A 26129-nucleotide genomic window follows, 5' to 3' on the forward strand; every position below is an offset into this window, starting at 1 on the left:
AGAAATCCTTATCGCTGTTTGAGGTATATTTCCATAAAGCTTAATCTGATTGAGGGAATGCAACTTTTAATCAGACATGTACCAAATCCTATGACAACAAAGAATGCCTACTCTATATAGTTAATTATGGTGCTGCTATCTTTACGATGGCTTTAAAGAAATTAACAAAATAAACACTGATGAATAGAACTGATGTTATGTTGTAAAATTCAAGTTTCAGTTTACATGTTGTTTTATTTGTATTTGTATTTGTATGGAACCATTATTCGGATAGTGTTACAATGATTGAAATCTACTACCACTCAAGAAAAAAATTTAACAAACCCCTTCCCTCCTTGGCATTGGACCTTACCAAAATAATTATTATTGGAAAAGTCTGATTTGATGTAGTATTTTTGTAATTGCTGATCAGCCTGATCTAATGCAGGTATTGCTGCCCATGGCTATGTAAGACTGGTTAAAATGTAAATTATGCATGAGTCATTTATTTGGCAGTACAATTGAATACACATACACCATTTATGATGTTTTAATTCTGTTGTGTTCTATTAGTTATGCATTTTGGAAACTTTACTAAAAACTTTTGACAAGCATTTCCTTTTTCCTTGACCTTTGTTGTGCATTATTATTATTATTATTATTATTATTATTATTATTATTATTATTATTATTATTATTATTATTATTATTATTTACCTATATCAGAAGAGACTTATTATACCATAGAAAATAAATATAAGAAACATCATTCAAAGAAAAACTTCAAGGTTATTCACTTATAAGCAAAAAACATGATCTGAAGTAAATGTATAAAGACATGATTGTGAATATTGCCTCATCATAATGAATTGGTCCTAACTATACTGTTTTTATTTCTCATTGTGGTATCAGTGTTAAGTCAATACCTGTAGTGTGTACAATTTAAAGGCTAATTACAGGAAGTAGTACTTAATTGAAGTATTTATGGCATCATCTTGTTGTGGGACCTTGGAGATTAAGAGTGAACCATGTTCTGTACAGACTGGGATTATTCAGAAACAAGTGCAAAGTCAAGTCAAATGCGCATTTCTGGAATAAAGCAATTGTTACGATTAACAAGACATGAACTCTTACAGGAATGAGTACTTAAAAACTGTTATCAAAATGTGTTTTTGCGTTTACACTTGCTTCAAAATAGGGACCAAAGGGTAAAAGTCACGGGAGTAGATTACTGTCAGTATGGAGCTATAGGAAGGTAGAATGAGGCAGTAATTCCTATACAAAGATAGATAAACACAGTCAGCGACTAACAACTTTCCCCGCGGAGATCTTTTGTCTAAGACTTTCCCTTTCTTTTAGCGCTCACTGTCAGAACTGATAAAGACCTTAGCCCCAGCCAAATCCAAAGTCTAGGTGACATGGAGACTGAAGTCGTTCTTAATGGCCAGTGACATGTCATATATTTTGTTTGGGTAACCCTATTGTAACACCATAACCACTTTATCGATTACCTATTGCTTAATTAAAAGTGTTCCGATGTAAATGGAACACCGGTGCGCCAAATAACTGTACATCTCCCTTTTCTGGCACATTCTTTGTAAAAGTCAAATTCAATTATCTTTAACTAGAAACAAAAACGATAATTGCGCTACTTCTAATTTAAAAAATACTGTCACTGTAACGACATATACATAACCTTCTGTTTAATATAAAATGCATTGTGCATTGGCTGGAAACACATGCATTAATCAATTAAAAAGACTGAAAATTGCTAAATTGTTTAGGCATATCTCGCAGGAATAATAATTTGTACTGGTAGGCTTAAGCAATTGCTATCAGATAGAAGCGTTTGCAGTCGTTATGTATTGCAATATCAAAGAAACAAGAACGGCCAGAAATAAAGTAAAACATTCGTTTGTCTGAATTAAGTGACCCTATGCAGATAAAATATATTCTTTATATATAACCCGTTTAAAAAAAAGAGGACTATCATTTGACCATGGAATCGTCTTTTCTGAAAAATCTTTATCAAACCCATATTCTATGGCTTCAATAAACAGAACCCATTACCTCACGGTAGCCTTTGTTGGCCCTATACAAGCGAGAACAAAATGGTTATTGAGGAGAACGCTTTAGATTTTTTATTGTGGGTAGTACTCACAAAGAGCAGTGTTATTGTATTAAAAAGAACCATCTGTAGCAGAAACAATGGCTTCAAATTATCTTTGAATACCCACTGAAAAAATATAAAGCTTTTTCTTCTCGTCCTGTACGGTGGGGGTATAAAGCAGACTTTGTATAACTGACTTTTTGTTGTTCTTGATGCATTCTTCGTCTTTTTAAATCAGCCCTTTCTAGATTTTTTAGGCATAAACGTCTTTTCTTGTTCCAGGCTAGCATGCAGAGGATAACGTTTAACGTGGAGTGTAGGTGCTGGAAAGGCTGGATTGAGAATGCCGTATCTGGGCAAAGTCAGCGGTGGATCGCAGCCCTGGAACTATTACTGCAAAGGAAGGATGCGAGTCTCAGCCCCGATCAAACGGGTTCAGAGACCGCTGAAGTGCGGCTCTTGAGTCGGGGGATGTAGTAACCTTTCCTGCCAATCAAGATGTGATGAGGACAACACCCTAACTGGCGGGTAAGTAGCTAAAAGACGACTGACGAGCTATGATGAGACTTAAGCTTGCCAAGCAGTCGTGTAAAAACGTGGAACCTTATTTAAAGATTTTTTTTTTCCCCGTTGGTATTTTAGTGATGTGTGTTATGTAAACCCTGGTAAACAAACTGAAACCGTTACTTCTAAACGCAAATAGTCTAAGCATAAGTAATTGAAATACAATACACTAAGACACTGCAATGGTGCAATGTTTCACAGCCATGCCTGTCATGTTTTTGCTCAATAAGGAAGTTAATTTTACTTTAAGGTTTAAACTTGTTTTTCAAACAGAAAACGTAATGTGTCAAACAAGATCTGTCATGTTCGTGAAAACAGTGTTTTTTTTTTTGTTTTTTTTTTAACCTAACGTATATGCATACGGAGAATATAGAATCAGAGTAGCATTTTAAGAGCCAAGAAAACAGATAGCACCTTTAGGCGCCCCCTATCGCCCCCTTTTGGTTAATAAAGACGATCCCATGTATCTGTTTTATAATGTTCTTGCTATAGTATATTGCATATGTGATTTTTAATTTTAAAAAGGGGAAATAAGGAAATGGCTTTCCTAGAGCAGCATCCATGAACACAACACGGAAGTGAAAGCAGACAGCAATATATCTCTGAATAAACACGTGGATGTGGCAGTTTAATATCTGACTTTTTACCGTTATAAAAATAGGAAAGTGATTAAGTTTTTTAAAAAAAATACACGTCTCTATCTTACTTAATTAATGATATACAGACTTGATTCAGTTTGCTTTAGAATATTTTTCATACATCTTCATAGTTAAATATTAGCCACTGAGACAGCAAGTTTTTTTAAATATTGAAGATAAAGGTTAATCTCAAGCTGAATGATAGAGTTATGATTGACAAGAGAAAGGGTGTTGAGTGGAGGTCGAGCTGCCTTATTTATGGCCCATCACTGGCTATGGTCTTTGTTAGGACTGGAAAGCTAATTTACGGCTGATCAAAAGCACCCCCGAGTTAAAATACTAGTAATGACTGCTAATTTCATTCCTCTATTATACATTGTCAGCTTCTGTAATTAAAAGGGTGCTATTACAATTCAGGTAGAGAGTATTTTAAGCGGTAGATTATATAGGTTTATTTAGATTGCTTCCTGGCCCTTGCTTCACATACATATGAAAGAGCTTGCAAGAAACAGCCTAATAAATACAGTATGTACCCAATAAGCAAGGAAGGCAACTGTCTTTATAGACATTCAAAATTATGTACATCTTTATTTTATAAAAACACCCCATTCCATTGACTGGAATTAATTAACTACACGATACACCATTTCATATTTTGACAGGTATCTTCTTAAGGATCAAAACTTTACTTGGAATGTTCAAGAATTAAAAAAGGCAGAGTCATCCTACTTGGAAAGATTCTACTGTCATTTGTATTTCAAGTAGGAAATGTGTATTCGCTACCATGGCCTCTAGTGGACAAAGTACAGTTCACAAGCATCCTCTGAAATAGCCTGAAGAAGATACATTAAACAAGTGGTGAAAGTTTTGTTAACGGTCTATTAATTTCATGCAGTAAAAGGTACATAATAGTAATCAGCAATATTGCACGTTAATATTCAGTAGCAGTTTTTTTAAGAAACGATATTACCATGATATTTCAAAAGTGTTTTTTGTGTTTGATATGGAAGCTGAAATAACAAAACTAAACACATTACAAAGAGGTCTAAGGTATTACATTAGACTAATATGAATCAACGCTAAATTCAAACATTTTAAAGCAGCATACAGCATTGATTTTGGAATTGTAAGCATTTACTATATAAATACATATATACAAATAGACTACATAAGACAATACGCTCATGACTACTCTGATATTTTATTCATAATATCGATAAGGTGTATACAACTAGCTGTACATTTTTACCCAGTGTTCAGAAAAGTAACATTTTTGAATTTCTGTATCTAGGATATTTATTTTCTTAAGCGACTTTAATGTGTCTATATATATTATCCAGTATGGGCTATACGCAAATAAGATACAATATGTTCTTATCGTGTAATTTCATTGAAAAAAACGGTTGAAACCTAAATAGTTTAATATTGCACTAATGGTAAGGTTTGCATTGATAAGAGGTTTATTTGTATAATTACTTTAGGTTCATGAGCAAAATAATATTTTGATTATATATATATATATATATATATATATATATATATATATATATATATATATGTTCAATAAAAAAAATCATAATGTACTTTACAGACTTTTATTCAAAAAAGGCAGTTTATTTTGTAACTTTTAATGCAGTATCCGTGTTGCTCAATTATATTGTTTCAATGCACCTTATTTTATCAGAATATATGGTGTTTTACAATATTATATTTTGATAAGGTTTAGCATGTTTTTATTTATTTATTTATTTATTTATTTTGTATGAGCCGCATAGTAAAAACATGCGAGAAGGTACAGTATAGGCTTTTTTGTACATTATGTTACTGTGTTTTGGATGAGCGCTTTTAATTCAATTATAAAAGGTTAAAATTCAAGTTGTGAAATTATGACTGGATTACAGTGATGTACAGTGGTGTAAACAAATGCCAAAAATATATTCAGTGTTCCACGGAAAAGATTAGAAAAGGCCATCGAAATGCTTCATTCATATGAAAAGAGATAAGATGTATAATTTCATACGGTTATTGTTTTAGACAGACCTCTTGCGCAAAACTTAGTTTAGACCGCTCCCCTTCACCAATGATGTTTTTGTGTTAAAAAATAAGATGTGGGGAGATATGCGCTGATCAGTATGGTGTTCAACAAGACAATCGATTATCAAAGGTGTTTTTTTATATATACATATGTCATTGGCGCTATATTTTTAAACCACCTAATATGGGTTAAATAACTTTAGAATTCGGAATATATGTCTGAATCATTTTCTTTGTGCAAGTGCATCTGGTTTGTTTTCGATTTAATTGTGAAAACGGGAAAAAAAATGAATTGCGGGCTGTATACATTTCTCCAGATTTCAAGTACTCTTCCAGTTCTTGAATGTAATGATTTGGTAATATTGGGTTTGGCAGACAAGTCTATCCCCCTTGTTAGTTCGGACATTTAATACCACTTCTGTGAATGATTACGACAGCCTGTTGAGCATACACTGGCAAACGAAACGGTGCACATTTTTCTAATTCCATTTCCATATTCGCAAAACAATACTGTAAATACAAAGAAATGTTTATATAAAAGACAGTTTAGTATTTAGAAGTTTAGTAAAACGTTTAGTTATGTTGTAAGCTTACTTGAACCCCGTATAAAAAATAGCATGGTGGGTATTTAAAAAAATATATACATTTTACCGATCAATAATGCAAAGGTGCACAGGTGGGGAGCGGTATTTGGAACGCGCAGGTTGTCTGAATTGCGTTGTGCACAACTTGGCTATATAATATCCCTTAGGCTATATCATTTTTTTATTATTTATTTATTTTTTTTGTATCAATCCTAGGTTAATATTTTACTTGTAGCCTAAAAGACAAAAATAGAAGTATATAGTTTTAGTTAAGTTCATTTCAGTATGGTTTTGTAATCCCATTAACACTATTCATATATTAGTAGTAGTAGTAGTAGTAGTAGTAGTCGTAGTATTTTCAAACCAATTAGAACACCAATGCAGTTAATAATTATTCTGGGATTTATACAACCTTATACTGGCATTTGGATTTGAATTACGGAATAAAAAAAATATTCTGTCCTCTATGATGTGTCTGTGAGTGGTTAAACACGTCCAATACTGGTGGTCCTCAAACTCTCTGCTAATTAGCAATGCTGAGAAATTCCAGTTAACAAGGCCATTCTCCCTCCAAGTCTCTGCAGGAACCCTGCTGCTCGCCTTCATTTCCATAAGAAGATTAAGAGTGGAGGGGAACACACTCAAATGCAGATGCAGAAAAGAAGCGTTTTTTAACAAGCATCATAATAGTCAGATGCTTGGTTAGTTCTCACCCAATTACCCCACAAGTTAAACCTCTATTTGCATTTAAAGACACCATTCTTACTGCAATCCCTATAGCGTTAGGTAATATTTTATGTTGAATAAAATATATTTTAATTGTTTGTCTGTTTTTTTTCATATTAAATGTATTCTTTTTATATAGGGACAACACACTTGTGTTAAAAACAAACAAACAACACCATCGCTGTAGAATAAGTGTGTGTGTGTGTGTGTGTGTGTGTGTGTGTGTGTGTGTGTGTGTGTGTGTGTGTGTGTGTGTGGAATTGTGTACAGGAAAATGCAGTGTGTACTAGACTTAATTTAATTTCAAATGCAAATTAAGGCTGGTGGTGTTTCAAACAGTTATCATTAACATAAAAAGTATATTGGCTGCTATGCCTAAAGCCCATACACGTTTTTTTTGTTTTTTTTTAACAATATAACGGCGCTAATGACAGCTGAATACATATTTGAGGGACTGTCCTTATGTTTTCGGTTGTATGCTTGGTGTGCAATGCACCTGGTAATTATACTTACTTGCACCTCGATGCTTCTGTTAAAGAGAGCGGTTTGTTTTGATGAATAGCCTATTTCTTTCTTTTAGAACTGATTACACGAATACAGTGCCTTTACAATATATAAAGCCTAAATGACATATATTTTTAATAAAACGCCTGCATAATATATGTATTTAGATGACACTGTGTAAATGTTTTGTAATGATATAAATTATGTACTTTTGGTATATGTTCCTGTGTGACACAATATCAGATTAATTTAGTCTAATTAACAACACTCAGATTACATTAGTTAGAAGAGATAACCCAACCGGGAATAGACATTTAGACAGGTTGAAACATATATAAACTGTAGTTTATTACTTATTGCAGGCAGAAAATAAATCAACTCTTAGCCTAAATGAAAATAATTGAAATCGCAATCGCAGTAAATATAATCTGGGTATTGTGTACAATTTTAATGTATGTTGTTTTATAAAACAGATAAGGACATACCGCATAAATAGTCTATGGTTAAGATAAAAATGCATTCTTGGCTTTGACGAATTCTCTGTAATTTGTTTGTATATTTCCATTATGTTTTTCCTAAGTACTATTTTAAAAATGGTCAGTAGACGGCGCTATTGCCACATAACTTCTAAAACTTGGTTGCTTCAACCCACACTGCCTGTGATAATTACACTAGTTTTGGTTTTGAAACAAATATTGAAACAAATATGGCATTAAGATTTGCCTCAAGCAGTTAAACATAGTTATGCGTTTTAATTGAGAAAACACCTACTTTTTAGACTGTAGTTTGGCCGGCAAGGGAAGAAAAAACGACTAAAGATATGGTCTTGATTCCAGTGATCATATTTTAAACCTTTCCTTGCCTAAGGTTTGTTTTAACTCAAATGGACGTCGAAGACTCTATTCTAAAGTTGAGAATGGTTTTGTAGCAGAAGGTGCATTCTGTTTAATTCAATGCCAAGTAACACACCGAGCGTGTCTTTTGAGGCGAATTGCTACATTTTCATCTGAGAAGCAGATGGTGAAAGTACTTGATAGAGAAGAAATAGCATTAGTCTTTTCTTTTTATTTGTGGTCAAGTGCATTTTAGCATCAAACTTCCAAAACAACAGAGTGGAAGTAAACTTAGACGAGTCTTTGTTTGGCCTGATGTAGCGACAACAAGGGAAACCAAACTACCTATTTGTGACTGACGTGCTGCCGTTTCTATTGACATTGAGGTCTATTCAAATTCTTACATTCTGACAATGGAGGGGGGGGGGGCAATCTGAAATTACCTTTAACCTTTGCGCATTCATCGAAAAAACGAACACACGTTCAGAATCGCTTAATATGTGGTTCAATAAATATAACTGTGCTGTGTTATGCAGACAAGATGTATTAAAATGCGATAGGTTACAAATGTAACAAACTCTTTTAGGCTCGAATGGATGCCTTTGATGTTGCTTGTTCTATCTTCTAATTTTATAAATCCCTAGTTGATCTATAACCTACACAATATAGGCTACATACCATATAAAATACTGGAATACTGAAATACATATCGCCTTCTATATTTGACACGCTATAACAGAATAAGTCTGCCGCGATCTTATCATGGGAACAAAATGTGTAAAACGCAATAGCCGGCGCTGAGTAAATGTATTATTATTAGTAGTAGTAGTAGTAGTCGTCGTAGTAGTCGTTGTCGTCGTCATAGTAGTATGTGAACTATTTCAGTAGTACATGTTTCAGTTAATAAATAGCTAAGGCAATATAGCATATATAACATAAACTACATTTTAAAAATATACTACAGGACAGTTATGGAATACAATTGTTGATAGCAGCCAACTCTATATATATTGTTTGTTGTTGTTATTAAACGGTTCATCTCCCTTTTGCATGTATTGTTCACAGTTGATAACAAAACCCATGTTACCTGATTTTAAAAGCATGCATTGTGACATTGAGAAAACTCACCTAACTGTCTGTAAAATACAGTATTCCTATAAATGAAAGAATACAGCATTTCTATCTAACACGTTGGTATATCTCTACTTCCTCCAAATGGGTAAGTGAACTCTAGCTGTAATAATGTATTAGATTCCTATTGGCTGACTACTAAATGCAGCCTCAGCCTCCCTGAACAACCGCTCTGACCGCGAGTAACCCCGCCCCTTTATGCTAATAAAAGACACAATCCTGGCCAAGGGAACAGTCGCGCTCTGATTGGTCAGGTAAAACCCATTTATTGCCTGACAGCCCTCATCACATGGATGGTTGTCTATTAACTTGTTCAAAAAGTATCAGGAGTTGTCAAGGCTCTACTGAAAGGAGGAAAAGTAGTTTGTTGATTCTTAAAGACCAAGTTTGTGGACACAGCAAGACCAGCAGAAAAACAGACAGAAGACGTTTACTATAGAGTTTAGTAAAGTTACTGAAAGCTGCAACGTAACAAAACCGTGAACTACCTCTGGTTTGGACAGATTTATTATTATTATTATTATTATTATTATTATTATTATTATTATTATTATTATTATTATTATTATTAGTGTGTGTAAGAGGTATCACAAAAATCAGTTTGAATGTACAGCATGATGGAAACCGAGCTCAAACCCCCTGCCCCTCAGACACATTCTGGGGGTACGGGCAACTCTAACTCGAATGCAAACAACCAGAAAAACAGCCCGGACCGAGTGAAGAGACCCATGAACGCGTTTATGGTGTGGTCGAGAGGGCAAAGGAGAAAAATGGCGCAGGAGAACCCGAAAATGCACAATTCAGAAATCAGCAAAAGACTCGGGGCCGAGTGGAAACTTTTATCCGAATCTGAGAAGCGACCTTTTATCGACGAAGCCAAGCGACTCAGAGCTCTCCACATGAAGGAACACCCGGATTACAAATACAGACCGAGGCGGAAAACCAAGACCCTGATGAAGAAGGACAAGTACACTCTGCCAGGTGGACTTCTCGCTCCGGGCGGCAATGCGATGAACAGCGGGGTAGGTGTAGGGGCTGGCATGGGCGCCGGGGTCAATCAAAGGATGGACAGTTATGCACATATGAATGGCTGGGCCAACGGAGGCTATGGTATGATGCAGGAGCAGCTGGGCTACCCGCAGCACCCGGGTTTAAATGCTCACAGCGCTGCACAGATGCAGCCAATGCACCGCTATGACATGAGCGCCCTTCAGTACAATTCTATGACCAATTCACAGACCTACATGAACGGGTCCCCCACCTACAGCATGTCGTACTCCCAGCAGAGCACCCCTGGAATGACTCTGGGCTCCATGGGTGCGGTGGTCAAGTCAGAATCCAGCTCAAGTCCACCGGTTGTCACATCATCCTCTCATTCGAGGGCTCCCCAGTGTCAGCCCGGGGACCTTCGGGACATGATCAGCATGTATCTGCCCGGAGCTGAAGTACCAGAATCAACTGCCCAAAGCAGACTTCACATGTCACAACATTACCAGAGCGCACCTGTGCCTGGTACAACCATTAATGGCACACTTCCTCTATCACATATGTAAATTAACCTTTACTATAGAAACTGGACTTCTTTGGACTATTTTGACTATTTTTGTACAGAACTTTTTTTTTTTTTTTTTTTTTTTGGAGGGGACGTGGGGGGGACGGGGACGGGGGTGGGGGCGAATTGTATAGAACTATAAAGGGAAAAACCAAACACAAAACAAAACAAACAAAAAAAAGTTAGGAACTTTGCAAAAGTGTTTACCAGTAATATTTAGAGCTAGTCTCAATCAATTACATGTTTTATTATTGCAAGCAACTTTTTGTACAGTATTTATCAAAGAAACATGGCAATCAAAAGTTCCAATGTTTGTCAACTGAGAAGTTGCCAATTTTATAAACAGTAGTGCATATATATATATATATATATATATATATATATATATATATATATATATATATATATATATATATATATATATATATAAAATTACACACATAATCGGGGTTCTAAATTGTACAAAACAAATACAGGAAAAGGCTCATTAAACACAATAAAGATTTTTCTTTAAAGGGGCAAAATAGACGTTTTACTTATGTTTAAAAAAGAAACAAAAAATATTATGGCACATTGTTAATTTATATTTTGTTTCCATATTTTTTTGTCCTGTTAAAACATGAAGTTTATGTGTTTATTATTTTCTCATGGTTTGTTATATGTCTGTAAATTGAATGTGATATTTTAAGTTGTTTATTTTATTTTATTTTATTTTCATTTTCGTAGTTGTATTTTAAAATGTGGCTCTGCATTTTTGAAACAGTGCCGACACTCCGTGTATATATTTGAACTAATAATATCATTATAACAGTTACGTTTTCATCCTTTTTTTTTTTTCATTATGCAGAGTTGAAATAAATAAATTTTTGAAATTTGGATACTTGAATATTGTTTTGAGTTTTGATTTTATTTATTTTAAAGTTACAAAAGTACCACGGGGGTAACTTATATCTTTTTTAAAATGTAAAGACACTGGGAATGTAGTAGAAAATCAGATGTTATATTACAAACTGCGGTGTAGCAAATAAATATTGGTTTATTTATTGACACACTTGAATACTAATTCTACAAAACTTACTATGAGTGCACATTATGTGATCATTATTCACGTTTGTTTGCCACTTGTTGATGTGAACCATAGGCTATTCCAAAAAAAAGGTATTAAATACACCTTATTGTAAGTATTAGAATATTGTATACTACCAAATAACCAATAGTAATGTTATGATTGCTAGAATCTGTTTCCATCTTGCATCAGAATGAGATATCCAGGTTACAGCATTTCTATTTTTTAGTGGTAACAAGCCTCAAGTCTGTCTGAGAAGAACCGTACACCAAGTTTGTTTCCTTTGGTAGAGCTGTCAGAGACAAGATTTGACATCGACCTAACACGAGAAGATACACAGACAAAGGTAGTTTAAAAAAAAAAAAAAAAAAAAAAAAAACATTTTTAAAATATTTATGTTTTTTTGTTGTTGTTTGTTTGTTTGTTTACATATAACTATGCTGGTTATTCAGTTGTGTTATCAAACTAGAAATATTACATTAAATCTCGTTAAACATACATTTTTAAAATTCTAAAATATTGTCTGTTATTTAAAGTGCACATACATAAATTGCTCTATTGTGATCACGGCCGCTTAATCTTGAAGTTGCAGCACCTGTAATAAATATATATATATATATATATATATATATATATATATATATATATATATATAGATAGATAGATAGATAGATAGATAGATAGATAGATAGATAGATAGATAGATAGATAGATAGATAGATAGATTAGATATGCTTCAGTAGACTATTCTTAGTTTAAACTATAATTCTGCAGCTTGAAATTCACTATCCTGGAAGTTCTGTATGTATTTTCTAACTGCCTTGAGGTTTATGGGTAGTTGTGCTGTGCAGATATGAACAGTACCAACATATTTTAAATCAAGAAATCAACAGACTAAAAGAGTAACGGTTCTATATATTGAACAGGCTAAGCAAAATATTTAAATACTTTTTTTTTCAAGGATATGGTGAAAAGGTATCGTATGGATTTAAAATATAAACAGTGTTTCAGATAAGCACGACAGCGCATGGTTTCTGTTAAGATTCAAATTCATTTACAGATGTGCTTATTAAAACGTGCTTAGTTATTTGTCTTGCTGTTTTTTGCTAATGGGTCGTGTATTACAATGGTGTGTTTTGCTGTCTTATTTAACCCCGTTTATTAGGAAGCAGCAGCAAGACAGGCAGCAGTGTCCTTGTTAAGAAGGCCTATCTAAGCATGTATTTTACATTGAAATAATCTCTCAGTTGCAAAATAGTTGTGATGCACGGATTATTCACGTGGCAATGGGCGCGTTTTCCTTTTATGAGAATATATTAATTTAAAAATGGATTTTGATAAAGTTTCATCGACCCCGTTCTTGTAACATCTGCAAGACAGGAAACATTCGCATTTTTTTTTATGATGCTATCATCAGTCAGGCGTTGGGTTTCCTTTATTTCAGCGTATTCTAAATGTACAAATAACTTTGTCCATGTTATTTTCCAAAGTGGATAGTTTAATGTGTCAATGTGTATTATACGGTTTAATTCCTAAACGTCCAATTTATATAAGCGTTCTCCTGTGTTAACGCTAAATTTAATGTCATCCCGTCTTTTAAAATGAGCCCAAGGATAAGATTATAGAATCCCCTGTGAATTTAACAGCGTTTAAAATCTGAGGGGTGTTAAAATATTTTGCTGAACTGCAGAGGTAGATTAGCACAGTTGTTTGCCAAGGTTGAGATGCTGCTATTACACACCGTCTCAAGGGAGAAGAGCTCACATTAACCGCTAAATGAATATTTGACGAGCGCTCATTCCAAAGTATTATTACTACAAACGTGTCCCTACTGGACTTTCAAAGGGTCAGGGAGCAGTGGTTCAATTAATCATTTATACATCCAGTGGAATTGGTTGTAATAGCTGAACATGTTTGATAAACTAAGGAATTGCAAAGGTCGAATGCAGCTGGATTAAATTTATAATGCAGTGAGAGAAGAGCCGAGATAAGATTTCATAGGAACAAACTGGATATGATTTTTTGTTGTTGTTAAAAAATACACCTATAAACAAGAAACAAAGCATTTTTTAAATGTAATGATGATCACATAACGCTATTCACATTTAGCACTACAGAATAAACTGATATAGGCTATATGTTATTTTATTTTCAATCATAAACAAACACATTGGCGTCGTTATTGAGAAACACTTTAATTGCTGAGCGAGATTGGGTGGCAATATTTAGTATAAGCCATAAAGGAGCATACTAATAATTACATTAGTGTATTAATTCAACTTCGAGGACTTTTGTATTTGAGCTCCATTGAGGTTTGGGAGCTGACAGCTTCCTCGCATTAAAAAAGAACGATCAAACGCCTCAGGGGGACTAGAAACACCGCTTAACTGTATAGAGATGGCATTCTCATTTCGAGCCATTACAAGACGAAAAACAATCAACGCTTTGGGTTTACTTTCAATTGCTGGGAGTTTATACTGAGGTCTCTCTTAAGTGAGTTTTGATTATGGGTGGATAGCTTTTGGCACCTGTGAAACCACAAATCTGAATTTCCATCCAGTTCTTTTTGAGTCCTAACTGAAATACATGAATACAAATCTGAATTAAAAAGTGTTTCTATTTGAAACCACCATTGCATGTCAACACCCAGTGGAACCCGAGACTTCATAACAATTGCTGTAAGTGTTAAATATAGAGGGTACTTAGTGGGCATTTCATAGTTTTACGGAAGTGTGAAGACAATTGGGCCTAATGCTTGAGAAAAGTCAAATATGTGTTACTTTAGCTTGGTGATCGCGCGAGGGTTTTACAATAAAATCTTTGAAACCGTTTTGAGCAACAGGTGGTAGGCTGTTACGGGTGTTGTCTAATTAGCCTACAATTATAGACCGTCGGTTTTATTGACACATGTTCTTATTAACAATAATAATAATCAATTTGTTTTTATGTTTCTTATTTTTTTTAACTGACGTGCTTAATGAAATTAGTTTACCCCTTAGACCCCAGAATAATTAAAGAACCCTTCTGTAGGCCTAGATTCCTTCCCATGTTTTATTCAAATAAACATAACTCAAAAGCCATGGCAAACATTGTTTTAAAATGTTGATAATTTGTTTTATCGACAAGCCAATATTGAAACATATTGAAATATGTACAGTAAGGGTACACTATAAGTTGACAATGTAAAATGTGTGTCAAATCTAAAATATATTATATTATATTCGTTTTATGTAGGCTCGTGTAGTTATGTTTTTTTTCTTCAAAATTTATTTAAATGTAATCATGACTGCAATTTAATAATACGTTGACATATATATTATCTATGTCTAAAAGCTCTGTACTGTACTGAAAAATGAAAACGAGGACCGTTTGCTCTTCCATTTTACAACAGGCTGAGAAATACGTCACCACAAGATTTCATATGATACAACTTCAAAGTTGATTTTTATTACATACGCATTTATAATACGTCCCCTCCAAGACGTATTCAAACAATCTTGACACGTAATAATATAGACGTTTTTCGTTCCCATGTATTTAATTGTGTTGCATTCAGTCTCATTGTGGTTGAAAAAGAAATCAAGCAATTAATCACAGTGTTTCACCGTAAATAAAACCGATTCCCCATAGCCTATTGTATTTTAATGGCAAGAAACGAGAATATAATCATATAAATGCATGGTGCAGATTACAAAACACACACACACACACACACACAATGTGATTATATTTAGTTTTTAAACAACATTATTTATGTTTCTTTATGCTTAGTTTGCCATACAATGCATCAAGCTGTTCTTTAACATATTTATCCAACTGCAAAACACAAGTAGACCTAGCCTATATTTCTACATTGAAAATGAATCAACATTTAGTGGTTTAAATGTTATTTTTTGTCTAGTAGAATTATTTAGATAAGGCACCTTTTCATTAATAAATAAATAAAATGCACTTTGATAGTCCAAATCATTTTATACTAAAACATGTTTTAGTAGGATCAGTTTTGTTTGTATTTTTGAAAGATTTAAAGTTGCAGGGCCTAGGAGATGAAAAGTAATTAATGTATTATACAAGCGAAGAATTTCTCCGGAGGACCTTATCATCTTCAACCAGATTCATTATATTCTTTCGGTATGCTAATTATAGAACAGTAACGTCCCCGACATTTACCAAGTCTGTTATGAGATTACTGTTTTCTTCTGGTATAGAAACGGCGGGGGTATGTCCTTTTAAAATATATTTTGAGCAAAAACACCTGGGCCAAGCGAGACACCGTGTATGGCTACCTACTATTTTTTAGCATATATACACACATATAAACACACACACACACACACACACACACACACACACACACACATATATATATATATATATATATATATATATATATATATATATATATATATATATATATATATATATAATCAATTAAACTTTTTGTGTACATCCAATGAAAACAAAACATCAGTTTATTTTAGATATGTATGTAGACTGGAATGCTTACAACTAATAGTCTAAAACTGTACTGAAAGTTCGACTAACCTCTTTGATTATCGACTTACTATGTAAACACATAGCAAAGTAATTTCACTGTATTTATTTCCACTATATTTTGTATCGTATATATCAGTTTTAAATATAATTTACGTTAGTAATATTTGTGTTGCTTTGTACATATATCCTCAACACACAGTATGTGAACTACTCTTGTAAAACATGACTCACTACACATATGAAGGAAAACATTGCAAACTTTTACAGACCAAGAGAAACACTTCCATTTACATTTTCAGATTAAAACTGAAGTAATTCTCATTTAGTTATGTGTTAGTCCATTTTTTGTGTGCTTTAATCCATTGTGAAATGTAGTGAATTGAACCCTGTCAGAGATGTCGTCTATTTTAACAATCTCTCATGGGGTGAATGGTACTGGCTGCCTGATCCAGTGCAGGTGCAGAGCTGGGGGATGTTTTTTTTTTTTTTTTTTTTTTCTGTTCAGCCAAAATGCACATTCTGTTCAATAGACCACACACTGTCAGCCAGCATGGCATCAACTCCACACTATACTTCTCCAGCGCAGGACTCCACACACAAATCCGAGTGTGCGTGTTTTAGAGAAAGCACTGTTCTTCAGAATGTATCAAGACAACTATGATTGTGTCTATCTAAATCGACGAATAAGGTTCTACAGTATGTAACTTCGGGTCCCTGTTCGTTTTTTGCCTGCAGTAAACAAATGGTGACATTCCAAATATGAATTAACTTTATGAAATCATTTTAAGGATAACATTGGAGTAGTGTTAATACATTTCTGGGCAGCAACACCGTTATCACTGCTTAACCGAATCCTAGAGTCCTTTACATCTCTATCGTGTAAGTCCTTGTACGTATTTTCCAAACAGCTATCTGCTGTAACACTGATGCATTATTGCATGCAAGTGGATTGAGAAAGCTTCTCCACATTACATGATATCACCACGAAACAGCCATATAGAAGGATTATTTCAAGTTATGCTTATTGGAATGGCACATGTAGGCTGCAATGTCAACCTCTAAATTTTGTGTGTTTACAAAATATCTCCCATTCTGTTATTGTAGAAAAACAAGTCAAAGTTTGAACGAGTTCAACTTTGCAAAACTTCTCACAGCAACCGAAACACGTTTACTGTCAAGTGTTCCATTCTTAAACTATGAAGCCGTTTTCTTTCATCCTCCTTGTTTGTTTGAAACAGTAACAAAGCAGCGAATCTTTAAGTGGCCGGTTGTCCTTGTAACCAGCTTTATGATATGGAAGGGACAGCTGTGCGGGAACCAAATTATTTCAAACTACCATTCGGAATCTTAAAAGATGTCGTTTACATTGTGCGCCATTATTCATCAGATTACGAATGCATATGGTGTCAAATACAATCTGTGACAACGAGGAGCAAACTGCTGCTACTCAACCCTTAGCTACTCGGCTGTAGATTTCCACTTTACCAAGCAAAGTGCTACTTGATAGCCTTTGTGTTGTATTGATGAACACACCCACAATTAATCCTCTGTATTGCCTGCTTTGCGTGGGACTACAGTGGCCCTTAATCTTATTTAAATATATTTAACTTTTTTTTAGTGGAGGTGTTGAATGAACATATATAGAAAACTCGTTTTTGAGAGATCCAGCAAAGGTGTCACAAGCAAAACGTTGAGAAAATAAGCACCTGGCGATTACATTTATGCATCATCGTTTCGTGATGTGAAAACAAGTTTTCTGGTTCACCACTAGCAGGCCTATCTAAGTTTAAGAAAAATAACACTAATGCCATTCACTAGTTATCAAAAGTGACTGCATGCATATCAATCCAATTGAAAATTATTAAATTACTACACAAATGTGTTTATGAAGCGCAACATTTGTAAGCGACTAGCATTACTTTATTTTCTTAACATTTTAATAAACCATTCTATATTGCCAATGAAGAGCTTTTTAAGCCAAAACTATAGCCTATCTGTATGGAAAAGCATTGTTGTTTGGCATTTCATTTTATTGCCGTTTATTGTGGCATTAATTTAATGGGGAGAAAAATAACACTTAGTACAGTCATTTTATACTTTAATACAAAAACTGTTTGATTACTAATTCGAGTTAATGCGATCTTTATGGCAATATAACAGCGGATAATTGGCCCTTTTTTTGGACAACAATGTAAATCACCATCGCTTTATTATTTAATAACGTCAAACGCTTCGTTGGATTGGCTCCGACAGGGAAGATCTTTTCTTTCTAGGCAGTGTTGTTGTGAAGGAACAATGCAGATCTAATTGTGGATATTTCAGAAGTTGGCTCCTGTAAGTGAACAGCAAAGATATGGAAGTTCAAGCAGATGTCTGCATTTTTTTCTCTCTTCTGACAATCCCAAACCACACATAGACACCCACGACTTACTGCAGAATTTTTGTTCTCAGATCCTAGCAACACCCTAAATCTCCCTGAAGAAATAAATGCTTTCCACGGTTTCAACATATCATTTTATATTAGACAATTTACAAGATGTCAAAGACTACCGTGTTACTAGAATAACTTTTCACCATAACTTACAAACTACAACTGCTATAATAATTAATCGAAAAGAAAAGTTTTCTTTTTTTTCAAACAACTGGAAACTGTTTGAAAACACATAAATGTTTATTGGTTAGTTAATGTGTTACCTTTAAAATAAACCTGGTGCATTATCACGTATACCCTTATGAACGATGTGAGATTCACCACAAATCAATCAATACAGACATTTAAAATATGTTTTTTGTTATTATTGGCTTCTGGTTATTTAGTGTACGGCAACAAAGTTTATATGTGAACAACAATAGTTGTAAGCAGCAGCGTGCATCTGTATCCTCTGCTTTTGGGTCACACCATGCTTGGAACAATATATTCTTTGATGCAAGAGCTCGGTCTGCAGGGGGTTTAGGGTGATGTTTTGTGCACTCAGTCTTAATGCATCACAACCATGTTCAGGGAAGTATACAAAATACCAAGCAGAGAAAATGTGTTTCATTTGAGTGCCTTCACATTTAACTTAAAATCGAACCACAATGACGCATCATGTAAAGTGTGTGTGTGTGTGTGTGTGTGTGTGTGTGTGTGTGTAGGCCTGAATGCATTAGCATATTTTGATAATTTAATTAACCAATGCTATACAATTACAGAATGGATAATTAATAATAATAATAATAATAATAATAATAATAATAATAATAATAATAATAATAATAATCCTTGAGTACGTGTGCAGTTTATCAGGCTATATTGATGACTTTTACCTACACTTTTCTAAACTAAATAATATGTTTATGTTTTATGTTTTAGATATTTGTCATCACATGTTTATTAAGCAGCGTCATTGGAGTATTCTATATGGAACAACAGAATGAATCACTGTAAAATAGTTTGTGAAACTAGAACTAGAGGTTTTGTCAAGCTGAAATGATCTCCCAATACATGTTGTTTTGACTTTGCAAGATAAGATAATTATTTAAGAATGTTCTTCAAGAAGACCGGAAGGCATTATACACTATATAATTCCACACGTTTTTAGTATATTTAAAGACAAGAGAAACCAACATCTTTTGTAAAAACAATTAGAAAATGTCTAGCTGTTCCTGAAAGTAATGATAAGTATTTTTTTTCTGTGAAACGCACACACGGAAGAAGCTACAGGAAGTTGTCTGATTGTTGTCAAGTCAGAAAGGGGTGATGCAATGCAAGTAAATAGAACGTAAACGACGTAAAGATCAAAAGTGCATTTTGGAAATAACAAAACGTTTTTAACCAAGTTTGGCGCACATATTATTCTCATCAACAGGTGTAAGTTTAAATACAAATTGATGGTATTTATTTATTTATTTATTTATTATGTTATTAGACTGTATATTTTACAAATACACCGAATCTATTGTTTCCAAGCTATCATCAGCTGATTGTGTGTGTGGTGTGGTTTGTAAAATGGGTTACTTCTTGATTATCGTTATCTAAGGCCTGTTAAATTAACAGCTTCTTTTGGTCTATGTATAACAACAACTTGGGATAACTATATAGGTTGATCAATAATTACTGTTTTGTACATTGTAACTATAAATAACTAAAACTTTTGTTGGCATATAACCGCAAGCTGAATCCCCTTTCTTCTACTAAAGACCGTGTATAATACTCTAAGACGGCATACCCAGGAACCCTGCTGTAAACATTAATCATTTGTGCTAATTTCTTAAGGTTGCCTTGAGGCGAAAGTAATACGTTCATGCCATTCTCGCAAACAGAATAATTTGCAGGGTTTGTTCAACAAATGTTAAACAGCGTTAAGATTCCCGATTCGCTTCCTTCTTATCGGACTATTTAGTGTGCAGTTTTAAGGTTTATAGACAATTCTTAAGTAAGATGCACGTGTGCTTTGTAGTAGTAGTCGTCGTATCAGTATGGCAATGGAAAAAGACCAGCTTTCTACTAAAAGGCCTTTAAAATGTTTTTTTTGAGAGCATGTTACACAGCACAACGATCTATGTAAATACTGTTTAAGTATCCACACTATTAACCTCGTGTTTTGTCTTTTCTTTATAGAAAAAATACATGTATGTAAACTGTTTGTCATAATATGGTTACTATAAAGAAACGAATATGTGTATGTGTGTGTGCGTGCGTGCGTGCGTGCGTACGTGTGTGTGTGTTTTATTTTATTTTATGTGTGTATGTATTTGCCCAAGCAACTGTTGCATTTATCCACCTCAAGTAGATTCCTGTAGTCACGGTTTGTAACAAACGCTGTGAGGGACAGAGATACAGCTTCCCTGCAGGTGCATGTTGTAACACTGCCATCCGGATATATTATGTAGATTACTTCAAACCCTGTTTGATCGGGGCCTTTAGAATCCAGGAAAACAGCCTGTGACAAACTGTGAGCATTCTATTTTTGGTAAATTATTTCCCGAGGGTATGTCCCATAGGCTCTTTAAGATCCGCTCAATATAGAAAAAAAGAGCATCGTTAAGTTTGGATTTGATTACTTTCACTATTTGGTTACTGACGTTGAGACATGATTTTCCAAAGCAGTTATGTTTTGTTTTTGTAGGAGTAGTAGTAGTAGTAGTAGTAGTGTTTTAAGATTTGTTAAAGATGTTTTCAATATTTTACATTTGTAATAAAACGAGTATTTGGTGGCTGGTGGCACATTTGGGAGCTTGTGTCAGAATGCAGTAAAGTAAGCTGTATAATATATTATAGCAACGCCCGTTATTTGTGTAATTTATTAACGATACTGTTGAAGGAATTACCCGAAACATTTGTCTAGTTTTACTCCAAGACACCCACAACCAAATTAACTTGACATTATTATTATTATTATTATTATTATTATTATTATTATTATTATTATTATTATTATTATTATTATTATTCAGCATGAAATGACACGATATTAAAAAGTATAGAGTGGATATTATTTTTTAACTGGGGTGCAGAGGTACATATACCCGCAGATCAAACTTTCTTTTTCTGACGCAGCTCTTCAGCGGGCAGAAATGAGGTATTTTCCAACAGCAGATCTCATTGTTCTCAGAATCCCTCCCAATTTCAGGCTTCACTTGTACGTCCTAAGTTTGTTTGTTAATGACGCTATTACCATCTGGCTTGTCCTACTTTCCAAGAGATATAAATCTTCAATTTTCATTGTCCGAATTAGCATTAAAGTGCCAACATGCCTATAACAAAGAGGCTTTCAATTTTAGTAACCTCTTAATGTGAATGGGTTATGTTCGAACTTAAAAAGAAAACACTAATAATAGAGAAATCTCGGGGTTGAAACTGACTTGTGCGTAAACTTAATACATTTTAAACGTGACATTGATCATTTTTGATAAACACTTTCTATAAAAACCTATGTATTATGCCGCAGTCACTTAAAATAATTCCCAATTGTATCACGCGCAACCCGCCAAATGGCCATAAAATTGGCCATAATCTTGTATGGGAGCGTATATGTATTTGTGGATCTATCATTTACTAAAACTCTCAACAGTTCGTCCCCCTCCCCCCCCCCCCCCCCCCCCCCCCCCCACACACACACACACTCATATTTTTTTTAAGCGATCAGCGATTTGTGTGCTTTTAGGAGAAAGGGTTTACAAAAGTTGGTCTGGTTTGTCAATGGACCCCACAATGGCCTTTTTTATTTCCTTTGCACAGCCTGAGTACTGTGAATGGAAATAAGAGGAGAACTCATCCCCAAACGCGTGGGCTTGTTTACAACCCAGCTAGCTGAATAAAAACGGTTAATTCATTGTGGATTTGAACAGATTATAGTGCCTTATACATAATATTAAATGACTAACATTCACATTTGTTTCTAATAAATTACAATCGTTTTTCATTATGTCCTTAATCTAAGTTATAAACACTCCATCTTATCCAAAGACGAATCCCACAGTTTGTTTATTAAATTGATTTGAACTCAAAAGCAAAAGAACGTAGGTTGTTGCATTGTGTCAGAGACTTATAGATTACTAGTAATGGTAAACTAAGACGAAAAAGATTATTTTATATATGTGGCAAGTCCAATATAATACTGACTATTATTTTTTATTTTTATTATAGGCTAAATACTTTTTTTTTTTTTGATCGTGCATAAGGTATGCTTTCACGTCTGCTTCTGGCTCGTTCCGTCGTTCAAACTCACATAACACGTGAAAAAAATCCAGCAGCATAAAATCTTAATCATTGATCATTTTAAAATGGTTGTGTTAAATATACTCAATTATATGCATGACTTCACTCCAACAGTAACTTCTATTCTCCAGCTGCTTGCCTTTTCTATATACAGCCAGCACTGGAAACTCGATTATGTCGAATCCATACATTTCTGTGGATTTCATCAACCCAATTAATGCTCCATTGTGGTCCATGGGTCTAAAACTCTGAATGGTTCATTTTCTACAACCCTATTGGAGACAGTGCTGGAATGTAAGAGGTCTCTTTCATTTATTCTCAGGGGGTCAATTCGAGTCTTTGATGGGAGAGGTAGTAAGCAATGAGAGACATAAAGCAAGATAAATCAGCTGCAAAATAAAAACGAAGGATGCGGGGGCTGCTAATTTTTTTTTTTGTAAAATAATTAGGTATGTATCATAGACATACGCGTTGCAATGTGCGCATTAGAACAACATAAAACTTAATAGAACGTGCATGCTATATAACCAGCAAAGAAAACTCACCATCTATAATAAATAGCTTCAAACTTTATTCGTAGGCATATATTATAGCAATTTCTTCCTTTTTTTTCTTCCTTTTCATTATTTGCTCATTTTTTCTTTAACTCTTAAATTAAGGCATTCCTAATTAAACACATTTTGTGTGTGTGTGTGTGTGTGTATATATATATATATATATATATATATATATATATATATATATATATATATATATATATATATATATATGAGTAGGCCTACCCTTTGGGGAATTTCAATGGACATTAAAAACATATTTTCAGTTATTATCAAAATAAAATTACATGATGTCTGTCGTTGTCAAGTTTCCTCAAAACCAGTTTAGAGGTTTAGGAGTGTAATTTCTCTTCATTCTAAAGTAGCCTCACTGTATGTTAGCTGTCCCTTTCAACCTCACACCTGCACGCTATCCTAACTGCTTTTCACGTCACATTATTGCAGTCAAAGGCTTCATGATTGTTAAGAAAAAACTCATCAAATTTCTCATTTATTTCCACAGGCACCTGTTGCACCGAAGAGCAACTTCAAGGAGACAGTCATTCTGCATCACATTTTAGGACTGCTAATCCCTGCAATGCGATTTTGATTTATTTATAAAAGAACGCTTAATCAGTTTCTTTGACAGAATCCCAAAGATACTGCACTGTTACACAGAATGAGGATGCCCAGCCTCCAGGAGAATTTCTTTGTCGCTAATTGTGTAGAACAGTTAAATACTGTATGTAAAATAATGTGATATCTGTATAATGTGAAATAATGTATAATGTGAAAGCAATTGTAAGTCGCCCTGGATAAGGGCGTCTGCTAAGAAATAAATAATAATAATAATAATAATAATAATAATAATAATAATAATAATAATAATAATAATAATAATAATAGTATGCGTGCAAATGCCTTGAGATAATAAATAAACGCATACGTCCATAAATACACTTTTGAGTTGTATTTCTGGTCAAACTCAATTGTAACTTGTGATTTGCACCTGCACACAACGAAATATGGGACAGGTAAGGTACAACAAGGGCAGAAATATGGCAATCGGTCATTGCATTTGATTGTAAATAAGGAGAGTTCACACGCTGATCGAGTGACTGAAGAGAACAAGCGAGTCATTTTAATCAGGTGGTTATCTCCTCATCGTGGAGATCAGAGCTCTATCACTCCTGGGCTCGTCATTGTGTCCCCCTCCTGGAAATGACAGTTCCCTCAGAAACGTGAATCAGGTCCCTGGATGAGATTTCACTGTCTACTGCACTAAAATTCCACTATTACCATGCGCAGTCAAACGAGCCCTGTGTGTGTCCTGGGCATGTAGGCTGTAACGATGTAGTATCATTTTTCACTTTCTGCATTAAAATAACGTGCAATGCCACTTTCACCTTGCTACAGAAATATTGACGACGCAGAATACGGTTATACAAAATACGGTTTTATCAACTCAATGTTAAGGAAATGTACGTAAAAATACGTTGTTGTTTTTCATTTTACAGTGTATGGAATAAATTCTATTGTTGAAATTGTCTTGAATGGTGTCGCTCATCTCCACACTTTGATTTAAACACTGCATCTGGTACACACACATAGAGCCGAATAGTTTATAGAGATAGGCTTACTTTGTTTAAACGTCAGTGCTAGCAAATTGTAGGCAATCAGGTAACATCGTTTCGGACATGGTCATATTTCGTTTGCTTCAATCTTGATGGACATTATGCCTTTATAATATATCCTACACGTGTATCCTGAAACACTGGTATTGTTTGGAGATAGAGTGACTACTTAAATGATAAAGCAAAAGGGATGTCTTACTGTGAGATATTCATACGAGAGAGAAAAAAAGTCCTAATTTAAATTATTTTCTGATTTTTAATGCTAAAAGTATTAATTCTTATATTAAAGTTATGGTAGAAAAAGAAAAGAAAGGGCAACATGGATGTTTGTGATTACTGTTGCTTGTGATGTTTTTTTTTTTTTTTTTAATGGGGTTTTGCGCTTTTTTAGTAGTATATTTACAAAGCATGTCTACAAAGTGAGTTTACACTTTTTTTGTATAAAGCGAAACATTTGACAAATTAAGCAAAGCTGTGCGAAAAAGCCGTTAAATTAATCTTAATTATTTTTAATATCAATGCTGTTTCCTTCTTTTTTAATTGTTACTTTTTCACTATGTGAATGTGGCTCTCGGTGTGTGTGTACATTTAAAAGCATTTGTAGTTTTATTTCACTGAGGCCACCCATTCACTGCTTGTAGAATCAGGTCTAGCCAGTATTTATTTTCCCAATATAACTTCAAAATCACCGCAGTTATTCCCAAAAAGTCAATGTATTGCATTCATCTTAGCTTAAACCAATTAATGGCTATATACACACACAACCTAAAGCAGATATTTGAGACAGCACCTGCAAACAAAAGAAGATTTTGAAATGTGCCACTATTGATTGTTTGTCACCTTGTATTTGTCACATTCAATAAATTTTTCTGAAGTTTTGCTTACGGACACTTGAGCTTTAGGATTAGCTCACAGCATTACAGAATCGACAAATTATCCACTGCTCTACTTCACAATGACCAAACCTTGGGTGATAATAATAATGAGTACAATCATTTATTGGGGGAACTTATTATTCTTAATATTTTTTTAATAATGGGT

The 26129-nt window shown here is 34.1% G+C and overlaps 1 protein-coding gene and 1 long non-coding RNA gene across 2 annotated transcripts in view; both read left to right on the forward strand.

Moving 5' to 3' along the window:
* The window catches only part of LOC117417326 (uncharacterized), a 41555-nt gene extending 16553 nt beyond the window's left edge, over positions 1-25002 (forward strand). The window contains exons 2-3 of the long non-coding RNA XR_009330681.1: positions 2372-2617; positions 23978-25002. This is a non-coding gene — a long non-coding RNA (uncharacterized LOC117417326). The remainder of the gene's footprint in view (positions 1-2371; positions 2618-23977) is intronic.
* Positions 9349-11533, forward strand: LOC117423372 (transcription factor Sox-2). The gene has a single exon (XM_034039009.3). It carries the CDS (start codon positions 9709-9711, stop codon positions 10654-10656), a length of 948 nt encoding a protein of 315 aa, XP_033894900.2. The 5' UTR covers positions 9349-9708; the 3' UTR covers positions 10657-11533.
* Positions 25003-26129: the final 1127 nt, after the last annotated feature.

This window comes from Acipenser ruthenus, chromosome 12 (genome assembly GCF_902713425.1).
Source record: "Acipenser ruthenus chromosome 12, fAciRut3.2 maternal haplotype, whole genome shotgun sequence".
Lineage (NCBI taxonomy): Eukaryota > Metazoa > Chordata > Actinopteri > Acipenseriformes > Acipenseridae > Acipenser > Acipenser ruthenus.